Source organism: Typha angustifolia, chromosome 10, assembly GCF_048772165.1.
Source record: "Typha angustifolia cultivar Huaian chromosome 10, ASM4877216v1, whole genome shotgun sequence".
Classification (NCBI taxonomy): Eukaryota; Viridiplantae; Streptophyta; class Magnoliopsida; order Poales; family Typhaceae; genus Typha; species Typha angustifolia.
The window spans coordinates 11,290,542-11,312,430 of record NC_133248.1 but is presented as its reverse complement, the minus strand read 5'-3'; the positions used below and the strand labels follow the sequence as shown (position 1 = coordinate 11,312,430).

The window sequence follows — 21,889 nt, the reverse complement described above, 5'->3', positions numbered from 1 at the left end:
CTATGCTAATTTGAATGCAGATCTTAGGAATTGCAACATTTGATTTCAATGCTTACTGCTGTAGCGTTTAGCATGTTGGGCATGGCTTTCTGTTGATCACTTTATATCTCAAGAAATTATTGCTGTCCGAGTGTCTCTTAGCATCTTTTTGCTTACTGTTGTAGCGTTTATCATCTTGGGCATGGCTTTCTGTTGATCACTTTATACCTCAAGAAATTATTACTTAGTCCAAGTGTCTCTTAGCATCTTTTTGCATATGAACTATTAATTTGGCATTATTAAGCTAGCCAACCTGCTTTGTTTCTGGGATCCTATGTCATTCACCAGTCTAGCTATTTTCCCTGATTTCTGCAGTCAGAACAATTGCTTTCACTTACTACAGAACGTGAAGAGCAGGTTGCAAGGCAAACATCAGGTGCACAGGGATGACAAGGACATTCTACTACCTTCGACTAAATCCCCACGTCTTAAAGCAATTAATCAAATGGTACGTCCCACGTACTTAGCTTTGGCAGATTGACACGATCATGCTAACAACATCGCAATGTCTACTGACAGCAATCATATATTTGTAACTAGTTATCAGCTGGTAGGTTCATTTCTTTTCCTCCAATTTATAACCTTTTGAAGCTTCCACGATGATCAGTAACTCATTTTTGCAACCACAAGCAAGAAAGAGAAACCATAAAGCATCTCTTCTTAGTTCATTCCCTCATTTATAATCCTTCATTGTCTTTGATGAGCCTGAAGAGGGAGTAATAAGAATGCTAAGACTACTGAAAACATTTCTTTGGATCTGCTGTCTTCACAATGACCAGCATATCTAACACAGGTTTAACTTTCTTAATCACCGAAACGTAAATCTTACACTCAGCTTGTCTAAAGCTTCAAGCTGAGATCAACACCATCTGATATCTCGCCTTCCTGTTCATTTGAAGTTGTTCCGCAGCTACTTGGACCACCAGGCAAGAAGCTATAAAAAGGTTGCGAGGAATTGCCAGCACCATAAGTGCTTCCCTATAAACAAAGTATGATACCAGTTTATTGTGTAACACAAGAAGGACTAAAATTACAAGCACAGAACCTGAATTCTTGTTGTTACCTGGGATGGAGGAAAGGTAACTCCAATATGATCTTGGATTAGCGGGGGTTGGATGATTTGAGACTGCTTGTTAAATGACAGAGATGGTGCGGGTCTGCCCAGGGTAAGAAAGCCACCATCTGATCCTTTATTAGTACTGCAGTTATGGATATCAGAGGTTCTCCAATCGGCATAGTTTGCACTAGCACTTGAGCTGCCCACTCTAAGGATGCAATTATATAGCATTAGTAAACTACTTAAGTGTTAATTGGAAGTCATAATGTGGAACTGGATATATAAAACTACCTGGGAGGAATTGCCTTGGATTCACATCTAATCAGCTCACTGCCAAATGATAGAGAGTCCTTTGTGTTGGCTGAGCTGGATGACGGAGTAACTTTGCAGGGGGAAGGATTCGAGATGCTATCAAGATGAAAGGACCACGGCCTCTTCATGCCAACCATCTACTACACTCTAACCAAACCCATAATTAGCATTGAGGAAAAGAAAAGAAACACTTTGAAGGTCATCGTCAATGTGAAACAAATCAAAATTATAAGCATGAGAACAGCCTTGCACATACCCTCTCCTCCTCTGTGCAAGAAGGGAACTTGTAGTTGCCGCTGTAATTTTGGTTTGAAGGGGGCTCTATCTGAAGACTAACTCCAGAAGTAGGTGACAAAGACTTGTTTTTCTGCACAAATTGGCAAATTGCAATCTTTACATCAAAATTCCACATACTATAGATCTAAAATAGATATGATTAATTCTAACAAACCAATGGAGTGGAAGGCATCGGCTGTGGATGCCTCCTCTGCAAGACACCGGAAGGCTGCCGGCTCGAGTTTGGATACTCATTCGGCAAAATAGCATGGAAACCGAGCCTTCTCATCAATGTTTCTGCTTCAATTGTGTTCGGTTCCGCCGCGTTCCACAACATAGGCAAGAACCCATGTCCATTACGACCACCTAAATCGATCCTCGAGTTCTCTAATGGATACGGAGTGTTGAAAAGATCTACAGAGTTCGAGGACACCGAAATTGGATGCCTCAATGGTGCAGAACTCCGATCAGCAGATAAAGGAAAAAGATTAGGGTGGTCTTGTGATGGATTGGAAGGAGGCGGAGAAGGAGAAGAAGAAGAGCCTGCATTCTTCTGCTGCTCTTCTAATCGAAGCTTCTCCAATTGAGCAACTCCGAGCCCACGCTGTGGGATCTTCTTGGGCTTGTTCTTCTTCGAAGACCTACCAATGCAGCCAGCTATGCTGCCACTTCCCAACTTGAGATGCTGCTCTTCGTGTAGACCCATCTAATCTATCAAACAACAAATCCCAAACACAAGCAATGCTAAAAAGAAAAATCTAAGAGTACCCAATTCTGATACCAATCGAGAGAACAAAAAGATGACATCTCTAACAAACAGCGAGGTTATAGAAACAGTTCGAGCCCTCTAAGTTCCCGAGGTATCCGCAAAATAGGGTACATATTGCGTTGTCTGAGGGGTGTGGGAAATCTAAAAGGGCAGTTGATCGAATCTTTTCCCGTGTCCGATTTATCGCCCAAATCCTCGCTCCACTCCCTCCCTATTCTTGTGGCTAACTCAACGAGCAAGATCTCTCTCTCTCTCTCTCTCTCTCTCTCTCTCTCTCAATGGTTGTTTCCCCCTCGGATCCAGCGAACCTCTTGCCTTTTTATACTAACTTCTATACTTCCTTTACTTTTAAGAACCCACAATTGCACATAATTACCACCCTCTTAGACTCTCTTCTAACTAATAAACGAAATGTACTTATCTTATATAAATTAGTGATTCTTAACACACTAACTCCTAACCTATTGGAGAAATAATGTTACCTTAAAAATGATTATTCTTATAGTACTTCAGGTGATCATAAGATATGGACGGGCATATAATATAGCTGAAAAGGGGGTGTTTTTAAAGGCCTTTCAAGTGGTCCAGTACTGGATAGCTAACGACGTGTCTGTAACTAAAATCATCTCCACGTCCACTGGAGAGTGGAGAGGGACGAGCATGCGAGTCATGACCATTTCCTAAGCTACCCCCATCCATTGCCATGGGTCATGGCCTCATGGGTGTCATGGGGTCATGGATGACACCTCTATCGTCATGTATGATGTGGAGGCCAACAAGATATAGCGTTAGATCGAGTGACATAGATGGAGATCGAGATGCATCGAAAGGTGGCGTTTTTGCTTGTTAATTAATTAGAGGGAAAGATAGATTTAGGATCTATACATGGCTTTTGCTCTAAAAAGCTCTATCTTCTTAGCCTCTCTCATCTAAAACCTTTTAGCTTTTGCCTTCTAGTAGAAAATTGACTAGACTAAGTTAAACCAACTTAGGTAATTAGCAAAGGATGATCCAAATGGGATTTGGATGTGTATATAATGTGACATGACAGCTTGCTTGTGTGAGTTTTGAGAAATATCTGTGTGCCCATATTGAATATCTTTACTTGCTGGTGTGTCGTTGTCCTTGAGTTAGGTAGAGCATGCACCACAATTAGAGGGGTGTAATCAAGTCAAATTCTGTTAAACCTTGGTTTAAGCATAAGGTAATGCATTAAGTTTGGATTGATAAATGATAATTCTAGCATATTTCCGGGTCAAGCTTGAACCATTAGATTTTACCTTATAAATCAAGTCTTATTGAAACTAAATTCAAACCAAAGCTAATGCATCAAGTTTGACTCATTTCAGATACTAACCTGATTCGAGCCTATTTAATTATTGAAATAATTATACTTAAATCTCTTAAATTACTATATTTTATATATGCCTCTTTGAATTTTTTTTAATCTACCCAGACTCATAAGTTTTTTTTTTTTAAATAAAAAAGGTAACCACGTGTATTCCTTGAACTAAGAATTCTTTAAATTTAAGGAATCTATGTAGGATTAAAAATAAAAAGCTCAGGAGACAACCAAAAGTGGAGAATTTAAAGACCACTTTTTCCCATTTGAGGAGCCCAAACTCGACTTGCATTGAAGACCATCTTTCCCTAGGTACCCTTTGGTCCCCATAGCATCATTTCCTACTCAGGCAGTTTGAAGAAACCCCATCAATACATTGTTGTACTAATGTGAAAGGTGGAGGGCAAAGTCACTGTGGATGGAAGGCACCTAAGGTTATGGTGTTGCCATTCATGAGCCTGACCCATCTGAATATGAGTTACCATAACAAGGCAATGTCATGTGGGCATGCAGCCAAGGGGCATGCCTTCCATAGGCATAGCGACCCTTTTAAGGGGTAGATCATTCACATGCATGTCATGGTTGATCTCAAGATTGTAAGAGGTGATAGGGACCAGGACCAACCCATTAGGGAGAAAGAAACACTACCCATTTCCATTTGAGACCTCACTCCTTCAACACTATGCCAAATGGTGCAGATCAATGGAGATTGGAAGATGAGTAGAATTAGAAAAATATGGGCCAATTGGTTCATCTCCTGGCTAAGAAAAGGGTACAACAAGCCATTTGGTCCATTATTTTGCTCCCAATTTGGATGCCATGGTCAGACTTAGGAGGGGGACCAGGAGAGGTAGCCTTTTGGCAGACCTCAGAGTGATCACATGGACAAGGCTACTTTCCTCAAACTGCTCATATTTGTATATGAGTTGCTCCAAATGCTAGTGGCTTGGAAGTGGGGGTAATAGAAATGGCATCTCCCTTATCTTGCTACTAATATGAGTTTGTTGAGGTAGAAAGAGTGTGAACTTTTTTTTCCAAAAAAAAAAAAAACTCCCTGGTAAGTGTTTGTTATTATATCTTCATGGGAAGTGAGTTGGAGAGCACAAAAGACTCAGGAGAGTCCTAAGTTTGCTTAATTTGGCTTTTGCTTTCTCTCTAATTGAATCCTTGGTAGTTTGTTTGGGCTGGGCAAACTTAGCCCACTCTTCTTAAATGGAATGCCAGCAAAATTAGTGGGTCTTCTCCACAATCTTTTCCTGATGTCTTACATGAAATAGCTTGTCAAGTGGGCCGAGCTTATTTATAACACATTAGAAACTATTGCCTTAAAATCTGAAGTCATGTTAACCTAATCTAAGCTCAGCAATTTGCATCATCCTAGTAGAAGTAGCACTTCCCTTATTCCCTTCAGGAAAAGAAAAAAGAAAACAGAGTAACTTGTGATCCGCGCATCAATGCAGGAACTTATCTACCCTTTTTTTTTATTGTCAACGCCAATATTGAAATAATAACCTACCAACTCCCCTGAGTCATCCTCCAAACTCGAAGGTAATGAATATTGCACAAGTCAACGTATCCTCCTGCCCAAATTTTCTCAAATTTGTCCATTAATTATGCCGTCTCATTTTTGTGCTTTCTTACTCATTTCCAACCAAACCAGTTTGACTATTCTATTTACAAAGTGGAATCACCTCCCCTTGCCTTTATCCATATGGGTTAAAAGGAAGAGAAGAAGAAGAAAGAGACAGTTTAGCTAAAAGTAATAGGATATGTATCAACAGTTACTAAAGTGCTCGGTCTTCTGCACCCAGAGATGCAGAGCATCATGTTAACAGTGTACATTTCGGTTCAAAGAACCTCCTTCTCGGCGGTAATGTTGCTCATAAGTCATACATAACTAGTATGTAACTAAGCCACTGTAGATATGAATTTTGGGTATTTTTCTTTAAAAAATTAAGACTACTTAATAAGGTGGGACTCTTCTTGTCATCAAGAGCTAATCCCACCCACCTAAAAGATGAAGCTTTTCTCCTCGCAATCATGACCTTGGCGAGTTACATGAAAATTGAATCAAGTAGATTAAGAACAAATTACAAGGAGACAGTGATCAATAAAAAGAAATCACATGCACTCAATAGAGTCAACACTAATCCTGTGACACCTCTACACAGGCGGCAGTGGTTGCGACGCCACCTCGCCGCCGCCCTCTGCCTTCTTCGCCACCGCCGCCAAATTGACGTCGGCCCGGCAAACCGGGCACGTGGAGTGCGAGTGCAACCACATATCAATACAATCCACATGAAACAAGTGCTTACACACCGGCAGCCGCCTCGCGATCTCCCCACCCTGCACCTGGCCGAGGCAGACCGCGCAATCTCCGCCGCCGCCTTCTTGAGAATTCTCGCAGACGAAGGCCGGCATGGCGGCGATGGCCGCCGGGCCGAGCCCGCGCGCATTCGCGAGCTGATGCTGCGCCGCCGCCATCACCGCGATGCGGCGGTTGTGCCTCCTGCAGAGGTACCAGATGAGGAGGTAGATGACAAACGTGGCGAGGCCAATGATGAACGACAAAGCCATGAAGACGAGCCTAGCTCTGGTGCTATAGTTGTGTGTGTCTTGTCCTGAGAACGCCCATGAGTTGGATGACATGCTATCTTAATTTCCAAGTAGCAGAGTTCAATTTGGTCTCTAACAAGGTCACTACAGTGTGGAACAAATGAAAAGAAATCTGTGGGCGTGATCGTATACAAATGACCAAAGTTGTTAAAGAACCCTTTGTTTTTAGAACTTGTAGACGGAGCGACGCAATCTCTTGGTTTAAATAGGATTTCCACCGCAATTTGGCAGTATAAGAGTGGACCGGATTGGAATAGCGTGTGTTTTAATTGTATCAGGATAGGACGGCAGAAATAGTATCTTATTGATCACTCGATAAGATTATCTTAAGTTGACCTTTCAAACCGGGGTTGGTGTGCATTGATGTTAAGCAAATTGTACATGCGACTAGGCAAAAACTTCTCCTTCAGTAGTTTGTTGGATTCTGGCATATATCCTCTGCTAGTTGCAAGCCTTGTCGCCCTCGACCAATTGTTGGTATGTGACAAAAAGATCCAAGTATTATAAGAGGACAAATGATTCACTAAATATTATAGCCTTATATTTGTCGAAAATTAGATATTAGCTTCGACAAATTCGTCTTATTCTGGGCCGGTTCATCTCGATTTATTCATTCCCATTGCCAGCTCAGAGTTGACCACGATAAAATTGGCTCAAATGGATGGAAGTCGTGCAACCAATAGGAAATTAGTCCAACCCCAAAGGACATCCAATTTAGTCAAACCCATACAGATAACTTTTTTGCCTGCTGTCCAGAATACAAACATATTAAAGAACAGAGCCTTGTGAGTTGTGGCAGACTCACCCACAGGCAAAGTAAACCACAACCATACTTGCTTGCACGTTGTCTTCCGAAGAAGAACTCATGCAAAGAGCACTTCTCCGTTGAATCGCATCATATCATTTTTTTTTTACATATTTACCCAAGAATTATGTAAAATTATAGAAGTTTGAAAAAAAATCCATAGATTCACAAATTACTTACTGTCTCTCTAAATCTTCCACACGATTATCCCTTTGCACCATCCTCCCTAACCACACCGACGGCGACGGCGACGACGACGAGGATACCTCCTTCTCCACGTTTGTCGGCATTTGCATAGCTGTCGACGCCATGACCGCACCGCAAGCATATAACTCGGGCGGCGGCGTGCAATCCGTCGACGCCGGTGCTTCATCGGCTTCCGCCTTTGGCTCTGCATTGGTTCGACAAACAGGGCAAGTGGCATTGGTGTTTAACCACAAGTCAATGCATTCTTGGTGAAACAAGTGCTTGCAGTTAGGCAAAAGCCTAACAATTTCCTCATCCTCGACCGCACTAAGACATACAGAGCATTCTGCTAACGTCTCCTCTTCTCCACTGCTATTATTGAGGATGGTTTTTTTAAAGGCGAAAGATGGCAATGTGGCGATAACCTCGGGGTCGAGACCTGCGATACCGCCCAGCTCGTACGCGACGTTGGTGAGCTGGCGGCGGCGGCGCCTCTGCAAGAGGAGGTAGCGAACGTAGAAATATAAAACTACGAGGACGAAAAGGAACGCGAGGGAGGTGGCGATGGCCCCCAGCATTGTCGACACGCCGCAGCAGCCGTAGTTTTGGTCGCCGGGCGATCTATAGGTCATGGTGGCGGAGGAGGAGGAAGGATCAAGTTGATGGCCTTGCAATGTTTCTTTCTTGATATGGTATAATGTTTATGTACCATAAATTGACAAATGTAAGTGGAGGACAAAGTTATTGCATAGTTTATGAGGTCTACTGTTGTTTGTAGCATTTTATTTAATCCTAATCCGTGAGAATATTGGTGGATTTGATGAATGGGGCCATAACTTATTAAAAATATGGCAGTTTTTATATTTTTTTTAACACACAGATTTTATATATTTTGGTTTTTAGAGTTGACTTTAGATGTACAACTGGTGTGCCACGCGTGTTTATTCTATGACTTGGTGTTCAAGTTTGGGACATTGGAGGCACGAATACGACCACAATGAAAAGATAAGGCAAACGACTAGCATATCCTAAAGTAAGATATACAATAAAAAGAATAGAAAAAGGTTCAAGTATCTTTAACTTGTTTTATAAATTGTAGAGTTTTGTATGGTGAGAAGGAAGGATGACGAAATTAGTTAAGATTTTGTAATTCTTCTCTCTCATAGCTTTTCAGCTTCTAAGAAATATCGATAATTTTAAACCGTATAGGTTCTATGAATAAGTCTTTTCTTGCACCTAACATTTTATTTTCTTTCATTTAGTTTCAATTTCAAATGTTGGGCTTGCGTTGAAATCCACCTAGGCTTGATATACATGCTATGTGCACACATATTAATGAAATTTAGATAGATAGATAGATAGATATAAAGCCCATTGTTAAACCTAACGATTCTTGGGTTTATTAAATTGGCTCGAATTTGCAGCTCTATAGCCTATCAATTTTTCCAACATTTTTTTGTTCAAGTTCAGCTCTAATTAATATTTTGGCTCCAAATTTCTATGGATTCTACGGTGATGGGCAAGTAGGTTTGTTGTTTTCGATGGCGTAGACTCATCACTAATAATTGTCCATAATTTGCTATTCAAATGCAATTTAATCTTATTTATTTATTTATTTTGCATCAATTAGATATTTTCTTCTCGTTTCTAAAATGGCTCAAGGGTTCCGCAAATTAATCTTTAGTTTTGCTTGACTTTTGTGACAATAACATGTGTCATTATCATAGCAGTGTCGTGTTAGGCTATTCGCTTGATGACGGATACATAGATTGGATCCATCCAATATAAACTAATCGACCGCGATTTAATGCTATAAACTATAATAAAATGGGTTATAGATCGAGTCATTAAACACCTCAATTATCTCTTAAATTTTCCTTCAATTCTTTCCGGCCGGCCCCCCACAAGTATTTACATGTAATTTTTTACTAAAGATGATGAAACAATTAACGAATATAAACCAGAGTAGTAGCTGACTATCAAACTCCTACGTACTGCCTCTCCAGATCATCTTCTCCTCCGACATCGGCCGGTTGGATCCTCCTCCCCGACCAATCCCTACTAAGAATCCTCCGAAACGACGAGCCCAACCGCGACGACGTCGTTCCGACCTCCTTCGAGCTCGATGCGCCTCCCGAGTCCACCTCAGGCGGCAATGCTGACGTTTCGCCCAACTCCACCTTCTCGACCACCACCGCCGGCTCGGCGTCGGTCCGACACACCGGGCAAGTCGAGTTCTCGTGAAGCCACTTGTCAATACACCCGACATGGAACACATGCTTGCAGTTGGGCAATTGCCTCACCTTCTCCTCATCCTCCAACACACTCAAGCAAACGACGCACTCCTTTAAGCTCTCCTCCTCTTCTTTAACGTCACTTGTTGTGGTGCCTTTTTGATAGGCAAAGGTGGGTAGGGAAGCTATGATTGCGGGGTCAAGCCCGGGACTTGGGTTCTGTAGGCTTCCAGCGAGGAAGATGTTGATTGTATTGATGCCAACGATGTCGCGGCGGCGGCGGCGGCGGCGGAGGATGTAGCCGAAGTAGAAGTGGCAGATGACAACCGCGAGGGCGACAAAGAGGAGAACTAACGCGATGGAGAGGACGATCCGGCTGTCTACCTGTGACTGGTGATTGAAGACGCCATTACTAGTATCATTGGTTGACATGGAGGTTTTGGAGTTAGACTCTCTCTCTTTCTCTATCTCTCACTATTGCTTGTGAGCGAGATGATGATAACTGGCTATCTACTTTGTTAGGACTTAGAAGACAAGGTTATATATACATATATTTATATATGATTATGTATGAATATTATAGCGTGAGGGAGTATGAAACTGCGAATAGTTGACTGAAGGTTTATTGGCTAATGCATTGGCGACGAGGCTTTGGAAGCACGGCATGATGGAGATTATAAGCTGGTTTGAGGTCTAATTGTCAATGAGTGATAAAGAATAGAGGGTGGGAAGTCAAAACTCGAAACGTATGAAGGTACGTGGAAGTTCCGGGACGATCGGGACACGAGGCTAGTGATTGTAAAGGAAGAAAGGATTCTGATTGGGGTGCGTTTGTAACGGCGTTAGGCGTTGACAAGAAACATGAGATAAAATGAGCCCATTAAGTCTCGGCCCAGGCCCAAATCCAAGCAGGTTTCGGTTGTTGTCCAAATATATTTGTGAATTGGATGCCTCGGCCCTCAAGGAGGATGCAATGTCGGCAATGTTTTCCGGTACGGCAAGGACCAATATATTAATAGCCTCTATCCTATCTTTATCTTGGAAGATGAGTTAGTACTTGTATTTCTTGCATCGATCACCTTTGGCTTTTATCACAGAAAGGGTGTCGTTAATCATATGAAATCTTAAATAATCACATTGTGTCATTTTTATTTTCTCATACTAATCAGCAACACCAAACTTTGGGCATGAATTTATATCTAATTATAAAGTAATGAGAGGATAGGCGATGCACCAACCAATCGGCATCAGATACATATAATAACCTGTGCGTCAGTTCTGCAGTCGCTTTACACATTGCTGGGGGGGTGAGGAAAAATACAAAAAAGCAGCAACCACCCTCCTCGACAATGATTTGAGATCTTCTTCTCACCTTTGATCCTTTTTGAGGCATTTGGATTTCGGCAAGGAATCCATGCCATCTGGGCTATGGCCCTCTCAATGAAAGCCAACCTCTTCCTTTTCCACCTTCCCCGAACGCCCCCCTCTCTCACTACAAATATACATTGCTTCTTCAGGTAAGCTTCACTTTCTTTTTTGCCTCAGTGGCCATTTCTTGCTCTTGTGAAAGCCACTACTAGTCTTGTTTGCACGTTTTACGCTACCTTCTTCCCAGGTACTTGTGGTTTTAGTTCATGCACACAGATTACTTGTAGTTTTGCCTAAGAGGTGGTTGATATGTAAGCTGATGAAGTGAATTATGTAATGGTTTCATCGACAAGTTCTTGATTTCTGTTCTTTGTGCAATTCTGTTGGGAGACGCGTGGCTGTTGATTGTCAAGCTTTTGATGGCTATTGATTTGGTATTGGAAAATTGGGCCTTGCTGTAGACTGTCAATCCTTGTATACTTTTTAAGTAAATTAAATATATTATGTTAATTCTTGGGAATTAATTGGCTTCGTTTATCTGAAATTAGCAATTAAGAAGATAATTTTTGCACACTTTTAGCATGCTTTCGGCCCTCATTGTTCCTCCATATGTTTTTGTATCTGTTTAAATTGCCTGAAATGGTCGATTTGCTCATTAATGTTTTCTGACAAACAAAGGATGTTTCCAGGGTTTGAGTTTGCTCTGTAGAGTATATCCCAAATAAAAAATGGGTTCCAGAGATTGGTTTAAGACGATTGTCAGCAAGAAAAAGGCAAAAAAAGACCACTCAAAGCTAGGAAAGGTAATTCATTTTCATAGTTAATCGGTCATATTTTGATCGCATTCTTACTCTTGCAGTTATATTGTTTCAAAGTTTGTCTGGAATAAAAAATATCCAAAATATTTTGAGAAGGGGAAGAATAACACTCTTACTTTAGCAGTTAATCACATTTATCCATCAAGGCAGATGTATGACTACTTGAAATTTATTTGTTTTGTGATTTGAATTAGAATTGTGCTTGTTAATTTTCCATTATTGGCTTCGAATTTGCAGATTCATAGCTACATTCTTCCTGAATCATCACTAGCACCAGAAGCTATCACAAGCGATTCTTTCTGTGTGTGATCAACAATTTCTTTTTTGTCACAGGAGCCTTGTAGCAAAGAATCTAATGAATCCAAGTGGCGAAGTCGAGCACATAAAAAGTTCTACAAGTCATATGCTAGTGCTGCTTCAAGTGGAAATCCTGGATATTCTCACATGACTATTGAGGGCTTTGCAGCCACTCGGATTCAAACTGCATTTCGACAGTTCAAGGTACAGTTCATGATAAGTTTCGTCATGCACTAAATGACTGAATACTAGTACATTATAAGAATGTTCAAGATAAGGTTGCCAGCTTCCATGGATAAAGTTGCTATGCCTTTTCTTAGCGAGGAAGGAGGAAGGCTTAATATACTACTGACTGAGAAATTGAGTGGAGAATAATTTCATTCACACATTGAAGATTGCCTATTATGCTTAACACTGACATGGTCAAGATTCCCTTTGCATGTAGTCATTTCTTTTGTTTTCATAAAAGATGATAGATGTTTGACATTCTGCAATTTTCCTATATGAGTAACTTTCACGTTGACCTGGCTGAGTAATTAATATCTATGTGCAGGCAAGGAAGGCTCTCCGGTGTTTGAAAGGGGTAAAAAGATTGCATGTCCTTACCCAAGATTATTCCGTTAAGAAGCAGGCATCTATGACATTGAGCCATATTCAGTCCTGGAGCAGAATACAAGGAGAAATTAGGAGTCGTCGTGCCTTTATGGTGACAGAAGGACGCAACAGGCAGAAGAAACAAGAGAATCAATTGAAACTTGAGGCTGAGCTTCATGGCTTAGAGGTAAGGCATATAACAACATGGCATCATTTCATTTTGTTGCCAATGTGATTGTGCTATTATTTTCATGAGAGTTACATTAGAATGCAAATTTGCTACAACGTGATGTAGCTTATAGTATGTAGTTCAGATGCTGTTTCCTACAGTTTGTGAAGCTACACATGGTGATTGTGGCTAGAAAGATGAGTGAAGTTTTTTGCTTATGGTTAATGTTCCAAAAGACTGTCTTAGGTGATGTTTTTAGATGCATGCATAACATCATCTATTTCCACTTGATGGTTTGAGTTAATGTCCCTTTGCATTTGATGTTTTAACCAATTTTCTCTTACCTCTCTCTCTCTCCCCCACATTTACTATTGTTCACCTTTTTATTTCTAGATTTTTCGTGTTTGACTTTACCCAGATATCTGGTTGCCCAACTAGTAGTCACACTAGCAGGCTTCCAGCTGACAATCTTTATGGGCATTGCTAGAGTTTGCTGGTTCTTTATAGTTCTCATCCTATTGCTTTTGGTCTAGTTTGCATTTGCCAATATTTGCTCTAGCACAGGCGAGGGGTATGTGTTGCAGATTGCAAATTCTGTTCGTCAAGTTGGTTCTGCATGTCTATCTCACATGATCCTATCATTCTTCTCTCATATATTAATCCTCTAAAGAGTTCAGTAACATCAACAGATCTCAGAACTCTAAATCTGCAGTAAAGTTAGTGCTCCTTTATTCATATGACCTGCATATCCACATGGCCATGAGCTAGCACACGCTCAACAATTCAAATTTTCAGTCCTGTTAACTATAGCCTGAAGTTTTATTTGGAGATTTTCCTGCAGGTTGAATGGTGCGGTGGCTCTGAAACTATTGAGGAAATAATTGAGAGAATTCAACATAGGGAAGAAGCAGCGGTCAAGCGCGAGAGAGCAATGGCATATGCATTTTCTCATCAGGTGTGTTTTTGAAGCCTATTAACAAACTTTAGTAGTCAATAGAAAAAGTTGCCAAGGGTTTTGCTTCACAAATTACTGCTTGCAGTGGAGAGCCAGCCCTGGAATTAATCTAGGGCCATTCATCTATGAAGATGGGAAACGTAACTGGGGATGGAGTTGGACAGAACGGTGGATTGCTGCTCGACCATGGGAACCCAGGATTCCTGCTAACTCCATGAGCCCTAAGAAGGCCCAAACAGGAACAGCAAGCAAAGTACTCAGAGACACAAGCCAATCAGCTTTGAATTTGCCAAGCACAGTTAAACCTACCCTTGGTGATGGAAAAGGTTCTACGAAAAGTTTACCACCTACCCTTGGTGATGGAAAAGGCTCTACAAAGAGATCAGCTCTGCCAACTAATGGAAAAGTAGTTGCTGGAGAACCAAAACTAAAGGTAGCTAGTTCCAAGCTGAAGAAGAAAGAATTGAGAGGTGAACCAGGAGCAGCAGTTCCTCTCGCAGACAAGTAAACTTATTGCCTGAGTTCTTCTGGTTATGTTAGGTGGCTTGACTTTATCATGCAACAAGTAGAACCAATTTCAGTCTTGCAGAAATGAATCCCGTCAGGACAGACCCTGAATGGTGGCTTAACTTATTGTTGTTACTTTCACCATTCAGTGGAAGCAATAAAAGCCATTCTCATTTATATGTCAATTCATTGAATGTAAATATGCATGTGCCTTCATTTGAAGGCTATCTTAGACTGGTTCTGAATACAAGAGGGTTGTGCTGTTTTTTGTGGTAGATTGGTATGATGTCCTGGCTGATTGGGACAGGTCACACTGATTGGTTGGCCAATGGCTCCTGTGGAATAAGATTGTCTAAACTGGAATAAATTTTTAATCGTCCTAAAATAGCTCTCCACTTCTTCTGTGATTTTTGACGTTTTCGTCAATGATGAAGTATTTGTAAGTGAAATAAATTTCACTTTACAGCTTCAGCATTCGTAATATTTTGTGAAAATGATGTAGCTATGTAGCAGAATAATTACTATGTTTTCTTTAGAATTTAACCTTCTGTCTAGAAAAACTCACAGGTTGGACATTGAATTTGATGTCCCCTCGGATACTTGTGCCTGCAATCCGTCACCTACCAATACTCAACCGACAGATCTCATTAATCGTTTTGGCAGGAAAACTCATTGAATGTAAAGTCGCTCTATAGAAGCACTGATGCCAAAAAGTTGCAATATGAAGTGCAAGACAAGTGGGGTACCGTTCAAGTATGGCAAACTGATGTCATAAGGCTTGTTGTAGGCAATCTAATGAATGAACTTGGAGTAAGTATCTTTTTGCTTCTAAAAATATATAATGGACACAACAAGATTCCCAACCTTATTTTTGTTACATGTAGATAGGGTCTTTAAAGCTAATTAAAAAGAAAATGATTTTCTGTCGTAAATTAGAATGTTTTATCGTATAAAAGTATTTTTCAATTAGATATGGACCTCTGAATTTACTTTTTATTATAAAACTTTATATATAAAAAAGAAAGAACTTCTTTAAATTAGATTTTTTTTACAATAAAGAGCAAAATAAAAATATGCAAATATAGCATCTATCATTTATAAATAATTCTTAAAGTTAATATTGAGTGTTGTAGAAGTTAGGTAAGCAATGAGAAGCGAAAGTGAACCAAATCTTATCATTTTCATATGTGATCGAGATGTGCAATCATCAAAGTAAAAAACAGAATCTATTAGTTATGATTTTAAAAAAAGTTAGAAACATGACATTGTTGTGACAAGTTTTTTTTCTCAAAGACAGAAGAAATAATACAGTAAAAAAAATTAAGAAAAAGACTATCCCATTTCTAATCGGAGCATGACTGTTATCTCATTGTCAACATGAAAACAACACCCATCTTATATGCCACAAATTTACAAACTTTAGTAGTTCATCTCTTACACTTCCACATTGCTTCCTATGCAACACTTATTTATTTTCTTATCAGTCTCTGATCAATTTCTTGGGACCAGAATTCAGAAATTCACCGTAGCTAAAACATAGAGCAACATAGAAAGAACAACTACAGCAACCGAGACTAATCATAAAACACAAACAAATCAAAGGGCATCTAAACCCCTTTGGAACAACACTGACAAGAGGAGGAAAGGGGAACCAACCGACCAATGGAACAGGGGACATAGCGCTGTCTCAAATCTACAAGAAACAGTTTGACACATTTGAGGAGTGATAACAATGGAACAGGTATAAGTATTTGAACTGCGAATTACCGGGCGAGGTAGGAATAAGAACTTGTCTGTTCTCCTCTTTCACTCCATCATCAATGGTGAGAAGCAGACGGCGGCTCGTCTCCTCCGCCGCCGTGATCATTTTCGCCCTGAATCCGAGCCGGGATGCGAAACCCGGAGAAACCGGCGCCGGATGCGAACCCAATTGCCGAAACCGAGGAATGCAGCTCGTGGTGGATGGGTTCCATCCAAGCAAAAGAGAAAGGCGAGTTACTGGACTGAAGGGGCCCCCTCTGAGTAGTGAAAACCTGGCCTTGGCCTAGAGGTGGCAGATTGACCACATTGTCCTCCTCCGGCCAGGGATGAGGACTATCTTCGTTAAAGATTGGATCTTGGAAGGATTGGAGGGAGAGGCGAAGGTGTTGGTAATCTTGGAAGCCGATGGCATTGGAGTCTAGTGGCGGCGGGATGAAGCTTGTGGCTGTGGTGGTTCCACCGCTGCCGAAGTCGAAGGAGGCAGAGGCGAGCTTAACAGGGGAATTGGGGTTGGAATTGGGATTGGAATTGGTCGGGAGGTTATCGATTGCAGCCTTAGCGTTCTCGATAAGCCAATCGACGGCTTTGCTGGGCCGGTCGTAGCCGAGGCGGTCCTGGACGTCGTAGAATTGGATGGCGGTATGCGCGGCGAGACGGACGCGGCGGTCGCGGAAGCCCTTCGCAGTGCAAACCTTGCTATGCCGGTCCTTTCGCCCCGTCGACCTCACAATGCGCCGTCCTCCCTCCACTTCCACTATCTCCCCCCCGCCGCCGCCGACGAACCGGGAATTAGGCCTCGCCGCCGCCTTATTCTTCTGCTTGCAGTACTGGTGGCGGTAGACATGCATGTCATGCTCTGCCATACTATTTGGGCAAAGAGAGCATTTTGGTAATTAAGGAGGTTTGGGAGCAGTGGAGGAGGAGGAGGAGGAGGAGGAGGAGGAGGAAGAGGAGCTGTGGGGTTGGGGAGGACCGACAAGGGTCAGAGATTAAAAGATCCTGAGTGATCTCAACGACCCCATCCAAAGCAAAGGCCCCCAGGCTTAACAACAAGCAAGCCTCACTTCTTGATAGGGAGATAACAAGAGCTAGATATTACACTTCCTGCTCTTATCTCACTTCTCCTTTGACCCTTCGGATAGTGACTCTGTCCATTACCACTTTGCCAAAAGAGAGTTCCCCTTTCCCCACACCAATGGGTGTTGCAGGATTATTTATTATTGAGATACCATAATTATTATACTTCATCGGAATTACTATATAAGTTTCATTATTTAGGTAGCTAAGGTAAGTTTGGAAAGAGAGGGGTGGTGTTTTGCAATAAGATAAAAATATAGGTGATTATCTGTTAAATTAAAAACATGGAAAGAGAAAGAAAGTTGAGGGATACGAAGGCAAGTGGATAGAATAATTGTAGTAGTGTGGACCTAGATGAGTCGGATCGGTTTATTGCTAGGATAATGACTCTACAATAGTGTCGTGCCTCGGAATCCCCATTATGCCTTCAATAGATCATCTCCTTCCAAACCAATCAGATTTTGTTCTTGAAACATAGCAATCAGCTTGGATTCCCAATCTCCTCAGTAATATTGAAGATAGGGACTCTCTTTCTTCTTCTTCTTTTTTTCCCATTACTCCCAGCCCTAGACTTCAAACCTATCTCTATCTCTCATTTATATTTTCTCCACGCCCATTTCCATCTTCTCACAAATAACATCCAAAGTATCTACCATCCATTGAAACAGCAGCATAGCAGTGGGAGGAGCAGATGCCAGAGCTACATCCAACAGCTACTTCTGAGAAGCTGATGTACTTGGTCTCTTTCACAGCAAACAAATTAATTTATTTGGCCACTAAGCCAATTAATCCATCTCGGTTGGCCTCTTCTTGTTTACTTTACTACACGACACGCCTACATAAAGCCATCCGTACCATTACTCTATTTATAGAACGCCAAACTCAGTAGATCTCACATGGGTGAGGAGCGAGGACTGATCTGAAGATCCACAATGATTGGCTCACCTTGCCATTTAATGCAAAACAATGCGACTAACGTCCATTTGCATTCTTGCTATCAGAAATACTCACATGTGACATGACCTAGAAACTCATAAGTAAAACACTTAGAAGAAGAATGGTGGGCATCATCAAGGGATCCTAAGAGTCATTCAATCGTTAGGATTCACAGGGATGTAGCTCAAAAAGTTAAAAGACTGCAGGAAAGAGACAACGGAGGTCGATTGCGCTGTTCAATTAGCATACAGCAAACCCATCATATGCATTTAACCAAGTTTCAAGCAACCTCATAAATACGCGAACAAGGGACCACCCATGACATGACTTTTATTTCCAGAAGAGATGTTTTCTAGTTTGGCTTTAGGATGGATATCTATCTCAATCGTTCTCTTCCTAGTTACTGCTATATATATATATATATATATATATATATATATATATACATTGGCTTTTGAGTATGGTTGAAAAGTATAACAGTGTCTACCAATAGATTCCGGTGGTCGTCTAATCATTTAGCCCTAGACGATGGCCTTAATAGCGTACTATTGGGCCGTCGAAAGCCCAATTATAAGAGGATTCATTTAGTAACGTAACGAATGTCCCGAATGTGGCCAAGGGGTTCCCCTGTAGAGCTCTCTCGTGAATTTTAGTTTCCCTCATAATAATAATAATTATTATTATTAGTATCTTCTGTAATAATGTCACAAGTTAAAACTATTTTTTTTTTAATCTTTACCTCTATCTTTTATGATTTCTTCTTATCAATAATTAATTATCTCAACCAAAAAAAGGAAAAACTCTACGAATCAAATTGTTACCTTCGGTTATTTGTATGAAAAAAAAACTCTTAAATTTTAGTAATAATAAATTTGACTCATATGTTCACATATAAACTATATATACTATGTTATAAACATATATGAATCTAATTGAAAAATAGACGCATTCAATTTCTAAGAGTTTCATCTTTTTGTTGGTAGCTATATTCTTGATGGTAGTAGTCATTGCCGAAAACAGTGGCAATTTGGGAGACGTTGCTCTACATCCAACAATAGAATGTTTTCAATATTGTGGCTAAGAAATCGATTCCATTATTCTCCTCAATATTTTGAGGGATAATCAAAAGCCACCTAGGTCCATTGATTCCATTCCATTATAGATGATGAGTAATTTTAATAATTATAAGGTTACTCGTACCAAATCACAAACCAATATTAAGTTGCCGATTGACTTACAAAGAGAAAAGGAGCTTAGACTTCACATATGTATTTGGGGAGTTTCTCTTTCGCTCTTAATCTTAGTAGAGACTTTTGTAATCCCCAGATTATTTTATAAATTTATGACTATTTTCACTATTATTAAAACTTTAAAAAAAATTGATGCAAATGTCCAGCGTACTTTCCATTTCGGCGTTAACTCTAACCTACCAAACCCATAACAGTAAACCAATCACGAATGCCCCATGAGAGCAGCTCTCCGGAAACTCTCCATGGCATCTCCCACCCCTAACCGAGTGCTCACCAACACGAGCCAAAGACTCGCCAATCTCGCCCAACAACTCCGCCTCTACAAACCCCCTCCCTCGTCCTCCGACTCGGAGGAGTCCGAGGACTCGGCCATCGACGCTCGCGGCAAGGTCTTCTCCTCCCTGGCCGTGCCCGAGTCGGCCGCGACTCAATTGCCCCAACCCGAGCGGTTCCGACCCAAGAAGGCTTCCGTCCTCGTATGCCTCTTCGAGGACCAACTCGGCGATCTCCGTGTCATATTAACCAAGCGCTCTTCCAACCTATCCACCCATTCTGGTTTCTAATCACCTTGTCCTCGATTTATCCCTCTTTTTTTCCCCTCCGATATTATCTATGTATAAGTTTGCGATTGCAGGAGAGGTGTCCTTGCCTGGGGGGAAGGCGGAGGAGGGAGATGCGGATGAGCAGGAGACCGCGTTGCGGGAAGCGAGAGAAGAGATCGGGCTCGATCCGTCTCTGGTTTCGGTCGTAACGGTTCTTGAGCCGTTCTTATCCAAGGTATTGTTTATCGCAATCCTTCTCGGGATCTCAATTCACAAGTTTGCACATTGCGAGGAGTTTTTACCAAACTAGCCCTGTTCCAATTTAATTTTACTAAAGTAGATTACTACTCAAACTTACTATTAAATAGAATCTAATTTACTATAGTCTCAATAAAAATACTAAACTAATTAATATTTTATCTCTAAAAAAAATTATTTAAGGATAAAAATACTGGACTGATTAGTATTTTTAAAAATATTATTTAATTTAATATTTTTATTAGGACTATAATAAATTAGACTCTATTTAATAATAAATCTAAAAATAATCTAATTTAATATAAAAAAAATGGCTAGTTTGGTCAAAAACTCCATTGCGAGGAATATCTGACGAGTTAGTATACTTTATTCACTATTCTTTGCATCATTCAACGGAATTTGTCATCTGTCTTGCAGCATCTTCTCAGAGTTGCGCCTGTAGTTGCCATTCTCCATGATAAGAATTTATTCAAGCCGGTCTTAAATGCAGACGAGGTGGAAGAGATATTTGACGCACCTTTGGAGATGTTCCTAAAGGTACTTCTTCTACCTTTACATAGTTTTCTATCAGAGTCCAAGTGTTTATTTATCACTATTGTAATATTCTTTTTTGCAGGATGAGAACCGGAGATGGGAAGAGCGAGAATGGAACGGAGTTAAATATATAATTCATTACTTCGATTTTCTGATAGATGAGAGAAAATTTGTCATATGGGGTTTAACCGCGGGCATCTTAATCCGAGCTGCTTCTGCTGTATACCAGCGACCGCCTTCGTTTTCCATGGAATATTCCAGATTTAAGATTCCAAGATCTCTTAATGGGAATAATTCGATGTAATAGCTCAAAATCCATTTCTTGTTAAGCATATTTAAAGGATGAATTGCTTTGTAAATTTGGAACTGGTTGAGATCTATTATAAAGATGTAAAATGATGCCCTTATCTTTATCCTTACTTATCCAACCATACAAATAATTAACTCTGAATTTTGAGATCCAATCAAAAGAAAATCTTCGCCAATTAACATGCTTACGTTGGAGAATTAAGCCTCAGTTCACTTGTGGAATAGGCATACGATATAGTAAGTAAACAACAATTTACTTTATTTTAGTATATTAATTTAATATTCTATTTTAACTTATTTCACACAACTTTTATAAACCAATTTAATAATAATTTTATGTCACATCAAATATAATTATTATTAATTAATACTAGTATTTAACTGAGTATTAGAATAGCTTATACTAAAATAAACTATTTTTTTTGGTATTAAAAATTAAATAATTATACTTATTCTACCATTATTTCTCGAATGAACCCAGGCTAAATGGCCTTATTTCTCGAATGAACACAGGCTAAATGGTTCCAATGGATCCACTCAGCCTCCTCATCCAAGAACTAATTAGGTTGCAGTTTGTGCCAGAAGATAAATCTTTGCTTCTACGAAGTAGCGATTGTTGGATTCAGATACTTCCAATTTCCATCGGATGTCCATAATAAAGCAGTACCCAATTGTTGACAGGATATAATATGGTTTCAGTATTGTTTGATAAGCTATGGCTCAACCTCATGACTTGTTTCCTATAAAATTCTGAACTACAAAGAAATTTATCTGTGCTCTGTAAAGATAGGATAGCTTTCTAATCCATCATAACTTGCAAATAAACTACGTTTTGTTTAACATGGCAAATTGAAACAGAAAGAAGAGGTGGTATCCTC

The 21,889-nt window shown here is 40.4% G+C and overlaps 7 protein-coding genes across 9 annotated transcripts; 2 read left to right on the top strand and 5 right to left on the bottom strand.

The window, feature by feature from the left end:
• Window positions 1–347: 347 nt before the first annotated feature.
• LOC140768445 (uncharacterized) lies at window positions 348–2,742 on the bottom strand. The gene is made up of 5 exons (XM_073108712.1): window positions 1,860–2,742; window positions 1,665–1,775; window positions 1,388–1,545; window positions 1,103–1,304; window positions 348–1,017 (listed from the first exon to the last, which is right to left on the bottom strand). The coding sequence occupies exons 1-5, from the start codon at window positions 2,388–2,390 to the stop codon at window positions 880–882; spliced, it is 1,140 nt and encodes a 379-aa protein (XP_072964813.1). The 5' UTR covers window positions 2,391–2,742; the 3' UTR covers window positions 348–879.
• A 3,216-nt stretch (window positions 2,743–5,958) lies between these two features.
• Window positions 5,959–6,372, bottom strand: LOC140769279 (RING-H2 finger protein ATL2-like). Its single transcript, XM_073109943.1, has one exon. The coding sequence runs from the start codon at window positions 6,370–6,372 to the stop codon at window positions 5,959–5,961; it is 414 nt and encodes a 137-aa protein (XP_072966044.1).
• A 1,020-nt stretch (window positions 6,373–7,392) lies between these two features.
• On the bottom strand, window positions 7,393–8,034 carry LOC140769278 (RING-H2 finger protein ATL40-like). The gene has a single exon (XM_073109942.1). It carries the CDS (start codon window positions 8,032–8,034, stop codon window positions 7,393–7,395), a length of 642 nt encoding a protein of 213 aa, XP_072966043.1.
• A 1,228-nt stretch (window positions 8,035–9,262) lies between these two features.
• Window positions 9,263–10,811, bottom strand: LOC140769099 (E3 ubiquitin-protein ligase ATL41-like). Its single transcript, XM_073109663.1, has one exon. It carries the CDS (start codon window positions 10,066–10,068, stop codon window positions 9,382–9,384), a length of 687 nt encoding a protein of 228 aa, XP_072965764.1. The 5' UTR covers window positions 10,069–10,811; the 3' UTR covers window positions 9,263–9,381.
• A 209-nt stretch (window positions 10,812–11,020) lies between these two features.
• LOC140769098 (protein IQ-DOMAIN 9-like) lies at window positions 11,021–14,619 on the top strand. 3 transcript variants are annotated; one of them, XM_073109660.1, is made up of 6 exons: window positions 11,021–11,153; window positions 11,694–11,807; window positions 12,156–12,323; window positions 12,673–12,900; window positions 13,724–13,837; window positions 13,923–14,619. In XM_073109660.1, exons 2-6 carry the CDS (start codon window positions 11,733–11,735, stop codon window positions 14,343–14,345), a joined length of 1,008 nt encoding a protein of 335 aa, XP_072965761.1. In that variant the 5' UTR covers window positions 11,021–11,153; window positions 11,694–11,732; the 3' UTR covers window positions 14,346–14,619. The 3 variants fall into 3 exon arrangements, with proteins under 3 accessions (XP_072965761.1, XP_072965760.1, XP_072965763.1); XM_073109659.1 differs by having other exon boundaries at window positions 11,143–11,251; XM_073109662.1 differs by lacking the exon at window positions 11,021–11,153 and adding an exon at window positions 11,293–11,438.
• Window positions 14,620–15,680: 1,061 nt separating this feature from the next.
• Window positions 15,681–17,240, bottom strand: LOC140768575 (transcription factor PCF5-like). Its single transcript, XM_073108902.1, has 2 exons — window positions 16,112–17,240; window positions 15,681–16,037 (listed from the first exon to the last, which is right to left on the bottom strand). The coding sequence occupies exon 1, from the start codon at window positions 16,966–16,968 to the stop codon at window positions 16,162–16,164; it is 807 nt and encodes a 268-aa protein (XP_072965003.1). The 5' UTR covers window positions 16,969–17,240; the 3' UTR covers window positions 15,681–16,037; window positions 16,112–16,161.
• A 2,278-nt stretch (window positions 17,241–19,518) lies between these two features.
• On the top strand, window positions 19,519–21,121 carry LOC140768672 (nudix hydrolase 15, mitochondrial-like). The gene is made up of 4 exons (XM_073109030.1): window positions 19,519–19,923; window positions 20,003–20,145; window positions 20,586–20,705; window positions 20,785–21,121. The coding sequence occupies exons 1-4, from the start codon at window positions 19,584–19,586 to the stop codon at window positions 21,004–21,006; spliced, it is 825 nt and encodes a 274-aa protein (XP_072965131.1). The 5' UTR covers window positions 19,519–19,583; the 3' UTR covers window positions 21,007–21,121.
• Window positions 21,122–21,889: the final 768 nt, after the last annotated feature.

Excerpts from the sequence above, each read along its gene's own strand:
- LOC140769099 (XM_073109663.1), bottom strand. The coding sequence starts at position 10,068 with ATGTCAACCAATGATACTAGTAATGGCGTCTTCAATCACCAGTCACAG.
- LOC140768672 (XM_073109030.1), top strand. The coding sequence starts at position 19,584 with ATGAGAGCAGCTCTCCGGAAACTCTCCATGGCATCTCCCACCCCTAAC. Across the intron at positions 20,146-20,585 it reads TTGAGCCGTTCTTATCCAAG|CATCTTCTCAGAGTTGCGCC; the intron begins GTATTGTTTATC and ends TCTGTCTTGCAG. Across the intron at positions 20,706-20,784 it reads CTTTGGAGATGTTCCTAAAG|GATGAGAACCGGAGATGGGA; the intron begins GTACTTCTTCTA and ends TCTTTTTTGCAG.
- LOC140769278 (XM_073109942.1), bottom strand. The coding sequence starts at position 8,034 with ATGACCTATAGATCGCCCGGCGACCAAAACTACGGCTGCTGCGGCGTG.
- LOC140769098 (XM_073109660.1), top strand. The coding sequence starts at position 11,733 with ATGGGTTCCAGAGATTGGTTTAAGACGATTGTCAGCAAGAAAAAGGCA. Across the intron at positions 11,808-12,155 it reads ACCACTCAAAGCTAGGAAAG|GAGCCTTGTAGCAAAGAATC; the intron begins GTAATTCATTTT and ends TTTTTGTCACAG. Across the intron at positions 12,901-13,723 it reads CTGAGCTTCATGGCTTAGAG|GTTGAATGGTGCGGTGGCTC; the intron begins GTAAGGCATATA and ends ATTTTCCTGCAG.
- LOC140768575 (XM_073108902.1), bottom strand. The coding sequence starts at position 16,968 with ATGGCAGAGCATGACATGCATGTCTACCGCCACCAGTACTGCAAGCAG.
- LOC140769279 (XM_073109943.1), bottom strand. The coding sequence starts at position 6,372 with ATGGCTTTGTCGTTCATCATTGGCCTCGCCACGTTTGTCATCTACCTC.
- LOC140768445 (XM_073108712.1), bottom strand. The coding sequence starts at position 2,390 with ATGGGTCTACACGAAGAGCAGCATCTCAAGTTGGGAAGTGGCAGCATA. Across the intron at positions 1,305-1,387 it reads TCCAAGGCAATTCCTCCCAG|AGTGGGCAGCTCAAGTGCTA; the intron begins GTAGTTTTATAT and ends TTGCATCCTTAG. Across the intron at positions 1,018-1,102 it reads TTACCTTTCCTCCATCCCAG|GGAAGCACTTATGGTGCTGG; the intron begins GTAACAACAAGA and ends CTTTGTTTATAG.